This window comes from Mytilus galloprovincialis, chromosome 10 (assembly GCF_965363235.1).
Source record: "Mytilus galloprovincialis chromosome 10, xbMytGall1.hap1.1, whole genome shotgun sequence".
Taxonomy (NCBI): Eukaryota; Metazoa; Mollusca; class Bivalvia; order Mytilida; family Mytilidae; genus Mytilus; species Mytilus galloprovincialis.
In genome coordinates this window covers 84,027,598-84,046,199 of record NC_134847.1, presented here as the reverse complement: position 1 = coordinate 84,046,199, position 18,602 = coordinate 84,027,598, and the positions used below count along the sequence as shown (strand labels likewise).

At 31.5% G+C, this 18,602-nt stretch overlaps 2 protein-coding genes across 2 annotated transcripts; both read right to left on the bottom strand.

Moving 5' to 3' along the window:
* Window positions 1–374: 374 nt before the first annotated feature.
* On the bottom strand, window positions 375–7,172 carry LOC143048629 (perlucin-like protein). The gene is made up of 5 exons (XM_076222417.1): window positions 6,865–7,172; window positions 3,862–3,953; window positions 2,859–2,940; window positions 1,404–1,627; window positions 375–498 (listed from the first exon to the last, which is right to left on the bottom strand). Exons 1-5 carry the CDS (start codon window positions 7,034–7,036, stop codon window positions 454–456), a joined length of 615 nt encoding a protein of 204 aa, XP_076078532.1. The 5' UTR covers window positions 7,037–7,172; the 3' UTR covers window positions 375–453.
* Window positions 7,173–8,179: 1,007 nt separating this feature from the next.
* On the bottom strand, window positions 8,180–13,519 carry LOC143048628 (E3 ubiquitin-protein ligase TRIM45-like). The gene is made up of 4 exons (XM_076222416.1): window positions 12,689–13,519; window positions 11,447–11,547; window positions 9,461–9,549; window positions 8,180–8,428 (listed from the first exon to the last, which is right to left on the bottom strand). The coding sequence occupies exons 1-4, from the start codon at window positions 13,477–13,479 to the stop codon at window positions 8,414–8,416; spliced, it is 996 nt and encodes a 331-aa protein (XP_076078531.1). The 5' UTR covers window positions 13,480–13,519; the 3' UTR covers window positions 8,180–8,413.
* Window positions 13,520–18,602: the final 5,083 nt, after the last annotated feature.

The following is an 18,602-nucleotide window of genomic DNA, read 5'->3' as shown; positions in this document are numbered from 1 at the left end:
ACCAAATTTAAGGTCGCAAATTTTCCTAAATAGGAAAGCGTGACAATTGTTCATTTCACAGTGATGTTAATTATTTTATATTCCCTTACGATAGCAAGACATTTACCCATATATTATATAATTATACAATTTACAATAGCAATAATTGATTGGTTGATGTTTTGTTTACATCGCCTATATACAATGTAAGGAGTAAGCAGTCTTTGAAGTGATTGCATGGAGGTTTCTTTATACATTTGGTCACATTTTTTTCTCTGTTTTTCATTTCATCGTGGTTGTATGTGTGTGCGTTTTATCCGTCGTCCTCATAATAGTTTAGTACCCTCTGTGTATCATCACATTTTCAAATTTAAAGAGTTTAAAAATACTAAATGTTTAATGTTTGACTTTTTATTGATGCAAGATAAGAAACAAAAATATTGCATCAATCCCTGGTAGCATTCAGTAAAGGTTTTATCTTTTCACTAACAATTTCGAATACGGCTGACATGACACTCCCTGAAAAAAAATTAAAGATGATTAGTTATGTTAAAAGAAATAACAATTGGTGCGTTTCTTTGGGACGATAAACAATATTTACACGAAGTAGTGTAAATTGTATTATTCATTTCCCTCTTCGTTGAAAAACTCGTAAAACAATGTACCATGAACATGCTAAGAGGTGTTTTCAAAATGCATGTACACATTGCATTCAGTTGCTACAATGAACTTAAAATTCGAAATATAATTTCGATATATAATTTCGATATATATTGTTTCGTTGGGCGACTGTATTCTGCTAACACAGTTATATGAGCACACAATGGATGTACCTTGTGAGCACCAGTTACAAGTTATATGTCATTATTATTATTAGTAGGTCAACTGCTATGTTTAAATGGTGCAGATGGTAACATTATTAGTATTTCTTTTTTGAAATCACATTATTATGTAAAACATATGTTTGCATCGATATTTTCTTATCATTAGACATTATTCATGTATAAAAGTGTAGCTGAATAAAACATTGACCACTGCCATCCAAAATAATTATCAAACACTGGAACCTGAACTTACTGTTTGTCTTGTGGTGCATTACTATTTGCGAACATTACAATTACATTTGCGCGTAAACATCATCACGTATGCGCACAGCTTCTGATTACATTTATATTATATATTTATTACGAATTATCCTTATTTTTTACCCAAGTTCCCTGTAACATAAATGCATGCAATATGCAAACGTAAATAGTTATCAAAGGTACCAGGATTATAATTGAATACGCCAGACGCGCGTTTCGTCTACATAAGACTCATCAGTGACGCTCAGATCAAAACAGTTAAAAGGCCAAACAAATACAAAGTTGGAGAGCATTGATCTCAATCCAGAAAATTGGCGACATAAGGATAATTACAATTACCTGTTGACTTTCACATACGTAGGAGTTAGTAGAAGAACATGGAAAGTCATTCCATTTATATCCAAATACAGAGCGAACCTCAAGGCAACCTTCAACATTTCCACCGTTATCGGGTTGACCAGGGTTAAAAAGGCTATATGTAACTTTAGATAAATCAAATGCCCATCTCCAGTCTTTCTTCCCAGCATCTGAAGCTCCTATCCATGTTGAACCAAGATTGCCACCTGTAAAATGTTTTGAATTGAATAACTATGACTAAATTAATCGTATTTATGCAATTTTGATACACAATATGTATGACACATGGTTCGGTAACTAAATACATCTACACAATAGTATGAACGTCAAAAAGTGGACACCAATGGGGAAATAGTACTTGTAGCACAACCAAACATGCCTCTTTTTTTTTTTTTTTTTTGCTATATAGCTATATAGGCAACGATAAAAAAAATACTTGCATTGTTAAATACTTTAACAAATAAGGTATAGGGGGAGGGTTGAGATCTCACAACCATGTTTAACCCCGCCGCATTTTTGCGCCTGTCCCAAGTCAGGAGCCTCTGGCCTTTGTTAGTCTTGTATTATTTTAATTTTAGTTTCTTGTGTACAATTTGGAAATTAGTATGGCGTTCATTATCACTGGACTAGTATATATTTGTTTAGGGGCCAGCTGAAGGACGCCTCCGGTTGCGGGAATTTCTCGCTACATTGAAGACCTGTTGGTGACCCTCTGCTGTTGTTTTTTATTTGGGCGGGTTGTTGTCTCTTTGACACATTCCCCATTTCCATTCTCAATTTTATATCATATGTATGTATTTCCTCAAATATATTGTATGAATCACGGGCTTTATTTTCAAGCTACTAATATATTGTGTGGAACACGTTTCGATAAATAAGAAGAAACAAAAGTTTGAAATGAAATATACACTGTATAAGATAGATTTTTTTTTTGTACTTTGAAAAAATAAAAGAACAAATTGTGTCACTGACATGATAAAAGAAAAAAAATCAACATTCGCTATCACTACTTTACAAAAAAACATACTACTAGTATTATAGTTCTCCCCTTAAATTGCTTCAAAGACAATATCATTCGAAGAGAACAAAAAAATTTGGTATTTTTAAACACGTCTGAAAAATGCAGTATTTATTTTTTTTGTTTTTCTTTATTCCAACAAACAGTCTTGCCAATCAATTGCCAATCTGTCTCAAATTTTAGCAAAGGACTTAAAATCTATTGAGAACAACTTTATTGTACAGTTAATGTATCCTGAACCATGCAGTTAAGACGGATGTACTAGTATTTAATGAGGACAAACGCTAGCAGTTATTTTATGATTAGTACATGGTTCCTGTTCTTGCATAACGTTGGGAAATTCTTCAAAATTATATAAGTGGTATCAATTAGTCAATATCTATTAAATTTTAAAATTTAGCTACATGATAATATTATACCTTTTATATTTTGCACAACCCAATTGTGTTCTGAAACATCTTCTATCTTAACCAGGTACCCTCCCATTGTTCGACACTGCTTCTGTAAATGAAATAGCTATACGTTTATATTTCTTTTCACACAAAATTGAAACAAACAGGTTCCGAAAGTTCATCTTTTATAGAGTCGATAAAATTTTCCATTATTAATTCTACAAGATCACAACAATTTCATTTATTCAATCAGTAAGTTCTACAAATAAATACTATAGAAGTTTGTCATATCTTAAAAACTTTTATTTCTTTGTTTATCATTGCAATTATATCCCCCATCTTCTAAGTTTTATTTTGGAAATCATATTTATTAGCAACAAAAGGATTTTTTTCTGAATAAGAATGCATTAGAAGCGAGTTAACAACAATGCTATATCATCACACAGAATTAAATTAAAAGAAACAAGTGAAACTGCGAGCTACTGCTCACTGATGATACCCCCGCCGTAAGTGGATAATATTAATTGTTTAAAAATATGCAAGTGTTCTGTAAACAGGAAGTTGTCGAGTGATAAGTCTGAAAACGCATCACACGGTATAGCTGACTTATATTAACCCTTAAACCAAATTTCAGAAATCCTTGTATTGTAGTTCCTGAGAAAAATGTGACGAAAAATTTTCAACTTGGCTATCATGTGTAAAATCAAACAAGTGTTCGGTAAACAGGACGTTGTTGAGTGATGAATCTGAAAACGCATCACAGCTATGGTATAGCTGACTTATATCAAGCCTGAAACCAAATTTCAGAAATCCTGGTAGTGTAGTTCCTGAGAAAAATTTGACGAAAAATATTCATGGGACGGACGGACTGACTGACAGACTGACGGACTGACGGACTGATGAACTGATGGACTGACGGACTGACGGACTGACGGATAGACATACAGAGGTAAAACAGTATACCCCCCTTTTTTCAAACCGGGGGTATAATAAGAAATATAAGATTGAGCGTAAATAGATTCTACTTTACCTCTGCCATCCGCCATGACTTTTTGTCATTTTGATATTTGTAGCAATGATCTTTATATTCTTTCCATCCTTTTTTGCAAATGTTGGATTTTTCTGAAAATGCATAATAGATATTTTGAAAGAAGCCTTTGGTAGCATTGTTGTTGGTTTTCTTAAGTTATTAATGTTTTAACAATAAGACCACTTTTTTCAATTTACTTAGTATACTGTATTTATCTTTCGGTTCAAAACTTTGTTGTCATAACTTCGTGGCCGACACTCGGCTAACCGAGAGATTGGTCGGTTAATCTATATTGAGTATGCGGCTATATGGGCGATTGGTCTGTTAATCGGGTTGGTTATACGTCTGTTAAGAGTAAAACGCTTAATTTAATGTTTAACCCTATTAAATATACAGATTTTTGGCATGTTATAAGAACCAAATCAAAAAAAGAAAAGTGTCTGACAAAATGATATCTATCATAGAACATTTTGCATTTGTAAAAACATTTCTTAGTCTGCGCAGTTTTCAGTAAAACTAAAAGGCGTCGCGCAAGTATGTAGTATTTATGCTTATACGCATAGCAATTCTTTAAATAAAAGGCGAAACAAACAAATTTAGATATCATTTAAAGGACAAAAAATAGTACTGTAGTTCTAAAAAATAAATTGACATTAGTAAATATTTCATAATTGTAAAATAACGTGAATAATACCACGTTTTAGTGAAAATTATGGGAATAAAGTCTGTTAATGGGTTGGACAATTGAAATTGTGTCAGTTAAGAGTTATTTAGCCACGACAAATTTAAGAATGAGATGTTCCTGAGTAAACACAAATGACAATACGGTGCCACAGTATCCTAGAAAGAGCATTTTTATTTTGACTTTCTTTGCATTTTATTGAAGGGTGTGTCACTTCAATATAGCGTGATATGTATTGGCCTCTTGAATATGCATGAATTTTTTATTGACGTTCTCAATCAGCCTTAAGTTTTGTGTCTGTTTGAAGTAGCACGTTCTCAATTCCGACTGAAAGTGTCTTTCTAATACAACACAGGGTACATATAACGTGTTCTCGTTCACATATGAACATGATATTTGTCACTGGACGTTAAACCCTAATTCGTTAGCGTCATTCGATTGGTTCTTTTCTTCTATTACTTAATCATATTTTGTTTACAAATCACAAAAGAAGTAAACGGAAAGGAGCGAATGCAGGTACATTTGGTTATTTTAAGTTTCAATTAATTTTATTCCGTTTAGTTCCTTTCTACATAAGTGCAGAGGAGAACTACAGTTGTCTATGGTGGCCGGTGAAGTCCATTTCGCGTTTTCGCGATTTCGCCTTTCATATTCTATAGGGCGAAAACGCGAAATAGCGAAAAGTCGAAATCGCAAAGTCGAAAACGCGAAAACGCGAAAAGGCGAAGTCGGAAACGAGAAATCGGTTTCGCATTTTCGCGTTTTCGACTTCGCAATTTCGCGTTTCCGCCATATAGAATATGTAAGGCGAAAACGCAAAATGGCATTAACCTGCCACCATAGTTGTCCGCATGTAAACTTCTAGAATTTGTCACCAATATAAGTACATCGCAATCCGTTACTGTTTCAACAGCCATCGGTGTTTCATGTGTGTATTCTTAAACAAGTATTATTTTTCTCTCGTTTTTAGCAATGTATCACTCTCTACTGTCCTTATTTATTATTCTATATTCTGTTTCCATCCAGATTCTCGTGTATACCATGAGGGTCCGGATTGGGAGTTTTGTTGATTTCTGTACTCTTCAAATTGTTATGTCATTTTTTTCTACATTTTGTTTATCTTACTCATTATTCTTTCTTTCTTTTCATATTTTGTCATCCCAATATATTTTACTTACTGATGTTTAGTTACATTACGACGTTTATCTCTGATTTATATATATTGGTTACCAATGTAGATGACAAATTTGTGTCATGCATGACAATTAAGCAGAATCAACATGATAAATGCGATCATTCTTGGATGAAATTAATATTACTTTAATATTACACTTTTTGAAACCATTTTTATCAATTTTCAATTTCATGTGTTGTTTCCGTATATATGCTATGTTTCATTGCTCATGTGGTGTTTCCGTATATTTTAGCCGCTCGTCTTGAGCCTACTCATTTGATCCGATAACACCCAATATAGCAATAAAATTATACTTTTATTGCCATTCATAACTCTTAACAGACCAATTAACAGACCGAGTTTTATACATCCGTCCCATTAACAGACCAGGTTTTAAATAAAGATTGATTTATGTCACCAAAATACAGATTTTCGTGTAGATTGTTCACACAATGATATCAATATGGTTAACAAACATAATGCTTTTCTTTTTTCGATGTTCAAAATATTGAATGCAAGTAAATTTAACCAATGTGTCATTTTATGTGTGTAAAATGTGTATAAATTTATTGATGAGAAACCCGCCTTTTCATTTTATAGATCGTACATCGAAGCTAGAAAAATAATAATTACACCACTGAATTCAGTACATTGAATTGTTTTGTTAGACATGAATACTTTTTATGATGAAAATATATTTAGAAAGTTATACTATGAAACATGCTGAACTTTCAATGATTTTCTCGATAACACCTGATTAACAGACTTTAGCCAACCCGATTAACAGACAAATCGCCGATATAGCCGCATACTCAATATAGATTAACCGACCAATCTCTCGGTTAGCCGAGTGTCGGCCGTGAACTTCATAGTAAAATGACTATTTACCAAGCGTTTTTGTCGGCTAATTAGGTCATATATGCATTGGTTTCCGGATAAAACTGTACTTTTTTAGTTTGTGTTCTTGTTGTTTTTATGTTGTTTTAATGGAACGAAATATTACTGTTAAATGTTTAAATGAAAAGATAAAATGAAACTGTTGTTTTTTATTCAGTAGAATGACTAAAGCCAAATCTCGATTATTTTGTTGATAAAACTTTACAAAAATATACTTTGTCTGTAAAGCTGTTGTAATTGAAAACCTTACCTTTGATATTAACTTCAAGTTTCTCTACCATTTGATGTACACCTTTCATGTTTTCTTTCATCGTTTTTAAGGACGCTTTTATTCCGTTGATGAGTTTTGCCTCCTTTTCCTGAAAACATTTTTCTGCCTCGGACAGGCAGATTACCACAGCTAACAAATACAGGGCCAACATTTTCGGCTATGTATGTTTGTATAACTAACAATATCAAACAGGTTGTTATATATATTATAAGGCAACGAGTGATTATTGTTGTTATTAGGAAAGCATACGTATATCTGCGACTGCAAGTATCGCTCTTGTTCTACTGTACTTCTGTAATGCTAGAACTTTTTTGAAACCTGTGTAACAGGTGTTGTTTTTGTGTTGTGTTCACGCTACAGTATAGGTTTATGATTACACAATATTGATATTAATGACCTGAAAGTTTAACGCATATATAACTGAAAATAAATTCAAAATAAAATTTTGATTTCAGCAGTTTTATATATAAAACCTTTTATTTTCTGAGACGATTCCAAATCACAATAGACGAGCTTTTTTCAGTGCTAAGCAGTTTGATGTTTATTTTTTAAAAGTTGTCAAGGTTGATCTTTGATTGATCAATTAATTATTTCTCTGAACAATACACGACCGATCTAGATACAATTTCTTATCACAACTAAACTGTACGATTATTCATTGATACGATTGATTGATTTTTACAGTTCAGTGACAAAACATTTCATGCATGTTCAGCACGAGAACCCATTAGCATTAATTACAATTTGTTGGTCTGGCTTGTATTAGGAATCGAACTTGGTTGGAAATGGTGACTGACATTCAAACATGAAAATATATTGAAAAGTTAGAAGTAAACTCTGGCTATAGGTCACCTAAACAAATTTCAACTTTAAAGTTATTCCTCTTGGGTTTTAACATGTCGATATCTTGTCATTCTCTCTGCAAGAGGCATTAGTTTCAATGTCCCTATTTTGACAGGATGTTGCTGCATATTTATACACCCGAACAGCGAAATGGTCTCCACACGTAAGAAAACGTCGGTTGGTCGGACCTGACCAAATATATATGAATACCAAAATCATTCTTGGTTCATTTATTTTTTAAGAATCTAGTAAGCATGACTAAAATGTTGTATAAATGACTCATCTTTACTCGAACTTAATATCTATTCATCCCTGCTTAAAACATACACAGCGATAAAATACATGATTATTTTGTGTTCAAAGCGTACACATAAGACATTGATTTGTGATTAACGTTGGACCAAAACCAAAATCGATTTTTGATTCGTGAGGAGTACCAATTAAATATACATAAAACTAGGTGTGTCCATACTTATATATGAAAAACACCTTTAATTTATTTCTTTAAAATTATTTATTGATATAAAAGCAAGTACATAGAATATTTTTGCAAAATTACAAACAAAATTTGTAGTCCTATATACACATATTCACTTAGTTATTATATATTGAGTTGTCTTTATAAACACATTTTGTTATGTATTCTTCAAACTCTAGTATCTTGTTTCCTGTTCCAATAATAACATCACTGTTCTTCATTCTATCAATTACAAATATGTATTTCAAACAAGCAGTAGATTTGAACAATGATTGAAGAAAGAAATGGTAATCTGTACATTAACTCATAAACACTTTCATTTTGGGCATGTATCCATGCTAATATTTTTTATTTTTTTTTTTTGTGTTTTAAAATTATTAGTTCACAGACTAAAACTGTGATTTCATTTAACAATATTTTGTTTTTCTGTATAAGGTCCAGTAAAGATATTGTTGAGTTACAAGTAAAAGTTAACTACGTATTTCACATATGAAGAGGATCTGCTTACCTTTCTAAAACACTTGAGATCACCCCTCTTCATTTTGTGAGGTTCGTGTTACTTATTACTTCGTGTTCTAATGTTATGTAATGTGGTGTGGACTTGTTTGTTTTAATTGTTTAGTCTGTTGTGGTTTATATTTAGTATCGTTGGCCTATTTTTATGTGTTGTGATAGCTAGTTAAACAGCAAAAAAATGTTTTAAACAATATATTTTGTTTATAAAAAAGCAATTGTATGAAAATACTTCGGGTTGAAGGCATTCGTTCTTATCCAATCGTGCTTATTACGCACTGATGTATTTTCAATAATTTGTTGATTATGTGTCAATAGAACAACGGAGTTATAAGCATCATTATCAGAACATTTGTATATCACATTATCTGTTTATTGGTGTAACAATACCTATTTTTAACTATTCCCTATACGGTAACGTTGACGAATTCGATTTATACTAAATGCAAAGGCTGGTCGGTTTATGAAATGGATTAATATCATTGAAATGATTGCTTCGAGATCATTTTAAATTTTTGAATATTTGTATTAATATATTTTTGCAAAATTGTGTATAATAATAAACTTTACTTTCATACAGAAGATATCAATCCATTAACATTGTTTGGTAGACATACCTTTTTTAACCACGAAATGTGTAATCCATTTGGGCGTTAACGTGTCAATGCGTCTAATTGGTTCAGCCAAGTTTAATATTTAATCGAATAATTTTAATCTGTTTATGATAAGTAAGACACTTACACCAGACTTTACAAGTTCAACTTCTGAAACCAATGCTTCCCAACCAGAAAATTCTTTGAAATCGACTGTTACGATGTCATCATTTACACCTAAAACAGAAAGAAATTATCCTGAGTGCCTGACGATAATAACATGACTCTAGTAAGACAATCTAATGGAATTGTTGAAAACAAATATGTTAACAAACACACAAAAATACACACGAACGTGAAAGTTAAGGTGCATATATATTTGTGCAATGTTTTTAACTTTTCTTAAAAGCTGACATTAAGACAAAATTGTTTAAGAGGCGACATAAAAAAGGAATGTTTATAAAAGCCAATTAACACAATACAGCATAAGACAAATGGCAATTGAATAATACTATATATGTAACACTCAGAAACGTGTCCTTCCCCCAAAACGTGTCCACATGACGTTACTGAACTGTAAAACATGTCTAAGCTGTTAAACAGCGCGAAAGCATGTCATTTGTATAAACGCCCAAACGTGTTCATTTTTAATAAACACCCAAACGTGCCTAATCCCCCTAATGTGTCCATATTTTTTTTTTTATTGGAAATGTCATTCGTGTCAGTATTATAAAAACATAGACTATTAGGTCATTTGTTAATTACTTGTTCATTAACGTAAACTCATTTTGCTATTTCATTCAAAAATAGAAAATAACTTTAGGTCTTTTTTTATCTAAAACGACAGAATAACCTGGGTAAAAGTGGGGACGTTCGTTAAGTTATTTTGGATGTAAAAGTAAGCAGCCATGCACAGTTAAGTTGTAGATACAAAATAAGATAACTCGTGTAGGGATCATTTCCCATTCACTGCGCAATTCTAACTGAAGTCATAAAAAATCGTTTTTACTCGCTCTTGAATTATTTTAAATTAAAATCCCAACTATAGTGTTAATCCCGAATAACCTTTAACATTTAGGCTCAATATTCAATTCCTGGTATGATAATAGAACCTATCTACAGTACAAAAAGAAGATGTGATGTGATTGCCAATGAGACAACTCTCAACAAGAGACCACATGACACAGAAATTTACAACTATAAGTCACCATACGGCCTTCAACATTGAGTAAAGCCCATACCGCATAAACAGCTATAAAAGGTCCCGAAAGGACCAATGTATTTTTGCTAACATAATATCGTTCAAGTAATGCATGAAATATTTGACACTGGACGTTATGTCTCTTAATCGTGTGTCTTTAGTGATGCTCGAAACCTTAAATTTATTAAAAACCAAACCTGACAACCAGTTTAAGATTTGAAGAACTTTTACAATACCAGACTGAGAGTTGAGAAAAGGAAGTCAATTCTGATGAAAGCCCGCCGTGTAATATTCTGATTAATATAAAAGCATCATCGGAGTTTATAAGTACAAACTAATTTACATAGAAAACGATTAATTTAACAGAACAAGAATTATTTGTATGTTAGCTCAAAATGAGCATGAAATACTTGCAACTGGCCAATAAGCAAATACAGTCAAAAGTTAATTCATATGTTACAGACTGAATTTGCAATTATGATAATCATCTATAACATTTGAACAAACTTATGCTATTAAAAGAGGGACGAAAGATACCAAAGGGACAGTCAAACTCATAAATCTAAAACAAACTGACAACGTCATGGCTAAAAATGAAAAAGACAAACAGAAAAACAATAGTATACATGACACAACACAGAAAACTAAATAATAACTATTAAATGACCACTTCATCAACTATATATATATATATAAACAATTGCTGTGAGAATACCGAGTCATACACATGAAACAAAATAATAAAAGGAGTTCTATTTGCATAGATTTGATATAGTCCAATAAGTAAAGTGTGTAAAATTTCAGACAAAACCGCAAGCAAAAATTTAAAAGCAATAAATACTATGATAAGTCGACTAACAAAAGTTACATTTTAAAGAGAAAGACAATCAAGAGCAAGTCTTATCAAAACAGTGGTTATAAAATTATCTTTACCTCTGACGGTGCCGATACTGTCGTGTGTGACATCTCCCCAGCCATTGATTGGTTCGGTCACTGATAACTTGATCCTCACGTGATCTCCTTCTTGTAGTTTACTGCAAGTATACGATAATATCTATTTCAGACACGTTCTTCACGGATCAATAGGCACTATTTCCATATATGTATATCATTATTGGGTATAAATTTGTAAAACACTTGTGTCTTACTAGTACTGTTACAGAGACAAGACTGATACAGTTTAAATGTTTTGTACCATTTTATCTAATATAATATAAAACAACTCCTTTTTAATAACATATATATACATATACAGTTTTTTTCTTTTGTTGTTAATAAACAGTTTTCAATCAAATTAAATTCGCAGGAAAAAATGGTTAATATGCATGATTATCACAATAATTTTCAGTGTTCACTTACTGGCTATACATACAGGTAGTTTAGGGAAACACCTTTATTATAATTCAAAAACAGCTGTATTAATAACTGAATGCCAAATTAAAGCATATAAAAGTGCTTATTTTTCCCGGGGAATTGTATTAACTGATATAACTATTTTCTACGCAAAGAAATGCAATAACAAAGTCAGGAATATGATAGTTGTTTTCCATTCCTTTATATGTTTGAGCTTTTGATTTTGCCATTTGACTTATCGATTTGAATTTTCCTTGAAGGTCAGTGTATTTGTACTTTAAAAATAAATGTACAGCGCCAGTTAAAAGATTAAATAGAAGTCAAACCATCTAAGCCCATTCCATCCAGAATGAAATTTACAGGAAGTGATAATCATTTTGCTTGTGATAACATATAAACGTTTAAACTAAAAACAACCCAACAGAAAAAAACAAATTCAAAAGGCCTTAACGGCTTCATATCTATTCGATCATTTCTCTATAATATACTGTGATCAGTATACAGTACATCAAGCCATTAATTGTCTAATTTAGTCTGTTAACAATGTTCTTGTCACGGTTTTACATTTTAAAATAATAATAAAAAAATATAGTTGTCACTATCTTTTCTGTCTTTAGATAATTCAAATCTGCTATTTATAAATGTATAATTTTCTAAATATTTATTTTTGTTTCGACAAATTTGGAGAATTTTCTATTTACTGTGTGTGATATATTAGTTCTTATCAGTCTTTTTTACAAATTGAAACTGCTTTTATAACAAAGGCCTCATTTATCTAAATCTGCATATGCCGATAACGTGCAGTGTAGTGAAATTACTTACAAAAATCCTATTTCCACGGCTCCGAATAATTCGTTAATTGTCTCTTCATCTTTGCCTGGCTCTATAAACCTAATTGGTGGAATCGGTTTGAATTCACTAATTTCTCTAGTCTTTACGTGCTGAACATCTTCTTCCCATTCTCCATACGACAATAGTATATCAATATCTTTTGTATTCTCCAGAGAACCTTTTAGACGTTCGATTTGGAGGTCACATAGCAATTTTATATCCTCAAGTTTATAAACTTCTTCCGACTTCCGGGTCATTTGAGAACTTTCCTCCAGAGTAACGCGTTGAATCAATGTTTCTGTGTGTTTATCAATAAGAGCCTTTAATGTATCACTTCTTACCTTGATCACCTTTTTCAAGATAGCATTATCAATCTTGTAAGCTTCCTCAAACACGTTCAGATCGTCAACGATTTGTTTGACATTTTCTGATCTAGATTCCAGATCCACTATTTCACTTGATATACCTTCCTTCTTTTTGGACACAGCATTTTCAATTTCATCCACGTCATGCTGTTTGTGTTTCTCGAGCATGCAGCTAGGACAAATAAGTAAACAACATGAGCTGCAATAAAACACAACTTCTTTCGAGTGAATAAGACATGATGGCCTCTTATCTAGAATCTTCGAATATGATTTATCGACATGGTGCTTCTTATTTGATTTCCGTTTGAGATGAGACGATTTACATTTCAAACATAAAATAACTTCACATTCTAAGCAAAACTCCTCGCCATTTGTTTTATTACACTCTGTACAAATTCCTAATACATGATTCGCCATTTTAATTTTTATGAATATTGTATACCTGTAGTTTATACGGAAGAAATTTAAAGTATGTCATCTTTTGTTGCGAATATAAAAAAAAGTTTTTCATTGAGATTTAAGGTTGAACTAAAAATTTAAATGGCAATATTTGTCGTAATTATATGACGTTTTCCTAATTTTAGATATTTCTACCTTTTTCATGCAATACTATCCATAAAAAAGTTTCTAAATATGTCAATATTTATGGTTATATTTTAGTATGAAATTAAAGAGACAGTTTGACTAGACAATTTGATCTTTTACATTATTGTTATGCACGTTTTATCCAGTGATCTAAAGATATTATTCGATCGACTTACTGTCTTGTTATGGATATTTAGATAGTTTTTTAAATGATTTCTCTTTTTTTGACAATAAAATGACATGACCAGCAAAGTTTATACACAGCTACTTTTGCATAGGTACTATTTCTGTACTAAAAATCTGTAGGACTGGAAATTTACTTTCAATATTCAGTACTATTTTGTTACTTTAAAATTATTGTAATATTATAGGTAACTGTTTTTTTTTTTTTTTTACAGTACTTAATTTGTACTTGAAATTTAGGTACTACAGACTTTTGGTTACTACCGTTACATTTTCAGAATTTTGAAAGTTTTTCTATTTCAAATCTCTTTTACAAATCATGATTTTCAAACATAGAATATTGTATTATTTCTGTACCAGTATTCCAGTACTGCATATTTGTAGTACAGAAATAGTACCTATGCAAAAGGATCTGTGTAGTTTATCTTTTAAAATGCAAATCTTGTTATGAAAATGTAGTTTATTTTATGGTTAAGGTAACGCCTTTGATATCACTCTTTGCTGGCCGGAACGACAGGGCATAGGACATTTGTGTTACTGATTACGACCAACCACTATCATCTGATTTGTTATTGAATAAGCATTCATTTTTACCTTACGTTATTGTAAACTTTTTAGTTGTATTTTGTTAAATACTTAACTTAAAGAATACGCGCGTTTCATCTATTTTTTCAGTTGATTCGGTTTTTCATTTATTCTTTCTTAATGTTTGCGAAATAATTTTTTATGTAGGGCTTCTTTGTCTGATTAATGTTGTGTCTATTCTCCTTTAAATGTGACATTTATTTGTCCCTCCATTGCAACATTGAGATTAGTTTGCGAAGTTGATTGTGATCACTTCAGACAAACACTTTTTTCTATGCATGCATTCGTTTTCAGTTACCCCAAAATAAAAATGATCATTCGAGATTACATGTTAACTAACCGTTCTAATCGAATGTCAGATTTATGAAAACGTTTTGGATTTGACACCACATATGAGCTTGTAATTAGTTTTTGCAGCCATTCGATGTTTGATTGGAGTTTTTGAACCAAACAGTTGTTCATTAATGCAGAAACAATATTCATCTCAATCGGCATTGGCAACGCAAATGTCACATGATACCGTTTTTAATTCACATGTAACGTTAACATCTTATTCGGTCTTTCAAAAATACCCATTATGTCCTTGTAGATATAGATATTATTTGGAAGAAGGGATTCTAAGTTAAACGTCTCTTTGATTTCTCCCTCTTCTGTTTTAGATTGTATTAACTATCATCTTTTATTGAAGAATTGCCAAATAGTTTCATTTTGAGATCTTGTCATTAGTTTTTAGATATGAAACAAAACATGCTTTACCACACATGAATTTTAAAGCAGATTAAAAAGATGTTTATTTGTGTATGATATTCGTTTGTATATTGCCTTGGCTTAAAATACATTGTATTTTAACAAAAAATCTAAGTTCCTTGGATAGTGGATGTGTTCTGATTGATATATTAGTCTTAGATACATAGTTTATTTTATTATTTGCTATTTGATTCGAATCCAGATGTCAGTCTCTGCGAGTACTCACATATCTTTACATTATGTCTTTTATTTAAGGGATTTATAAATATCATGAACATCCGGTCTGTGGTGATTTTGTTTAATGTCTTTCTGCTTTGTATAGATCTGACAAATTTAGCCGTGTTCAACTTATTTTTATAGTTTGTTCATGTTTTATGCTGTCCCACCACTGTCCCAGGTTGTACAAGGGTTGAGCGCTCACAAGCATGTTTATACCCGCCAAATTCCTTATGTTCCTGTCCCGAGTCACGAGCCAGTAGTTCAGTAGGTTTTGGTGATTCATGTCTGTCATATATGTTTTTCTTACATTGTATTTTTTATAATTGTATCCATGGAGTTGTCAGTTTATTTTCAATCTATTAGTTTGACATTCCCTCTGGTATCTTTCGTCCCTCTTTTATGCCGTTGTAATTAGTTTTTTTCAATTAATTCATATCGGGGCACTTTTTGGCCAACTGTATGGCTTATATTTTTTTCTCATTGTTAAGGGCCGTACTTTGCCTATTCGAATTTGGGTTGATACATTTAGTTGTCTCATTAGAAATCTTCTACATCAAAAACTGAATTGGTCTTCGATCTGAATATACAGTATATGATACCATCTAGAGAATACTTTGGAGTTCAAAACCTTAACAAGCATATTCCAAATCAATACATAAATTCCATAATTTCCCTCCATCTGTCGACCAATGACTCGTTTTTGTCTAATAAAGATATGAATATTCTGAAATGTCCAAGCGTCTTTTCAACAATTTAAGGAAAGCTTGCACAGTCTGTTTAATGTTTGAGCTTTACAGAGTTAATGTAATACGTTGACGATAGAAACCAATAATTTAAAACCAGAGTTATAAGAATTAGAAAATTACTCTTCCATCATTGAAAAATACTCTAAAAACAAAATACTATCAATCAGACAATTTTCTCTAATTTGTGTTTTATTTTATTTCTGTGCATTCACAAATATATCCTCTACAATTTCTATCTCTTTACTCTTGGCATATTCATTTGTATCATAAAGTCTATATTTTTCAAATTTAAATAATTATAAGAGACTAAACTATGTTATATTTTGTATTGGAAAGCTTGAAGTTTGCTTTCTATATGATAGTACATTTAAAAGCCAGAAGAAAAAAAATCTATTTCATATCACTTATTTCAATACTACAACTTTCTTCACAGCTTTGCTGTGAAATCGGAGAAGCATATCCCTGATCATTGAAAAGTAAATAAACAACTTTGGCAAATAATGCACTAATAGGCTTTTTTTATTATTAGGCTCAAAATCAAACCCAAATGAGTTGCTGTTACGTGACATTTGTTGCTGTATTAACAACTCTTTTTCAGTCATTTGGTACATTTTTTATATCCAGTTTAAAAGACAGATCATATATAAACTAAAGTTATATATTTTATTAATAGTGTCATCATAAAAGAAATCGCATCGTCATCTACAATATCATTGATGAACATTATGCCTTTCATGTACCAAGATATGTAACAAAAACTCTTATTGACATCTCTGATGACAGTGTTAAACAAAACAGATTCTTTTCTCACATAAAATGCAACGGCTTAAATATCTTCGTAAAAGGTTTTCAAGCAGATCAAACTTATTTATATAAAAAAAGCTGCTTTTAAATTTAAAAAACTCAATCTTCATCTACAACATAATAGTAAATAAAAAAACGTTTCAGCTTGTTATTGCTCTTTTTCTTCTCTTCAGTCGAGTTTTTATCGTCTTCAGCAGCTGCCATAATGCAACACAGACATGTTAATGCAATGATGCCTAAAAGAAGTACTGCGGACCAGAAGGACAACCACCAACTCCAACCCACAGTATAACCTTCTGTCCAAACTATTATTGTTGAAGCAATATTCAATATCTCTAAAAAAAATACAATTAGACACTTAAAATAAAAAACGTATCATAGTGATGGCTGGATATCTGTGTCTGTAATTTATAAGGATTATCCTCGGTATAAAAATTATATTATAATGTAATTCACATAGTAAAATTATCATATTCGTCTGTATGGACCTGTGAATCGGAAGCACGCTGGTTTTTTTTTATTTCATATACAGTATATCGCACTTAATTGCAAATTGACTTTCATAATTGATCGCACCGAGAACTGGATAATATTTCATTTTTTTCATTCTGGTCAAATGTTTTGTTATATAAATGATCGTTATAAATTTCTGTAAAAGTAGATCTGCATGATTAGATAAAATATTTGATTTATATTTGAAGATATTTGAGATTTTCAATGCAAATGTATTTGAGAAGAAAAATGAAAAACCGAAATTACAAAATAGTTCTTAGATAAACATAATTATTGTCCTCGTGTGTTCAGCTTATTAATTTGTTTACAATTATTTTCAGAGCATGGTTCATTATTGAAGAATAAACCATGCACACTGTTTTAAGTGCATTACATACATGTGTCTTTCTATGGTGTGATGTTATACTACTGTTTTAGAAAAGGAAGAATGTTTGGTACCATAAAAAGGCCTACTAATCCCACTGCAATTGTTTGCACCTGTCATAAGTCAGGAATCTGATGTTCAATGGTTGTCGTTTGTTTATGTGGTTCATTAGTGTTTCTCGTTTCTCGTGTTTTATATAGATTATACCGTTGGTTTTCACGTTTGAATGGTTTTACGCTAGTAATATGTTGGGATCCTTTGTAGCTTGCTGTTCGTTGTGAGCCTAGGCTCAATGTTGAAGACTGTACCTTGACCTATAATGGTTTATTTTTATAAATTGTGACTTGGATGGAGAGTTGTCTCATTGGCACCTTTACCACATCTTCCTATATCTATATTCATCTTTTTGCATTTACCAAATTTCTATGATGTAAATTTTGACATATCCTAGTATTTAGTATACCTGTAAGTGTAAACAATATCATTGCCCACGCCTTCCATCCTTGTTTTAGTTCCTTGTCGACAGTAGCAATAACAAGTATTGCTAGAACCAATACAAAAATGTTCACAAGTATTATTGCTACTGCCAATCCAAACACTCTTTTATCTATAACTAGAATATATATGGTCGTCACGCAACAGTAAATGAATAAATGTTCAATTAATTCACTGCAGTCAGTGCAGTGTATATTTTCTCAAGTATCAATTAACACTTAAATTGACATATTTGACCTAAATACGACAACCGTTCATGTTGGCTGTTCAAACTCCTTCCTCTGCAAAATTACAGTGCC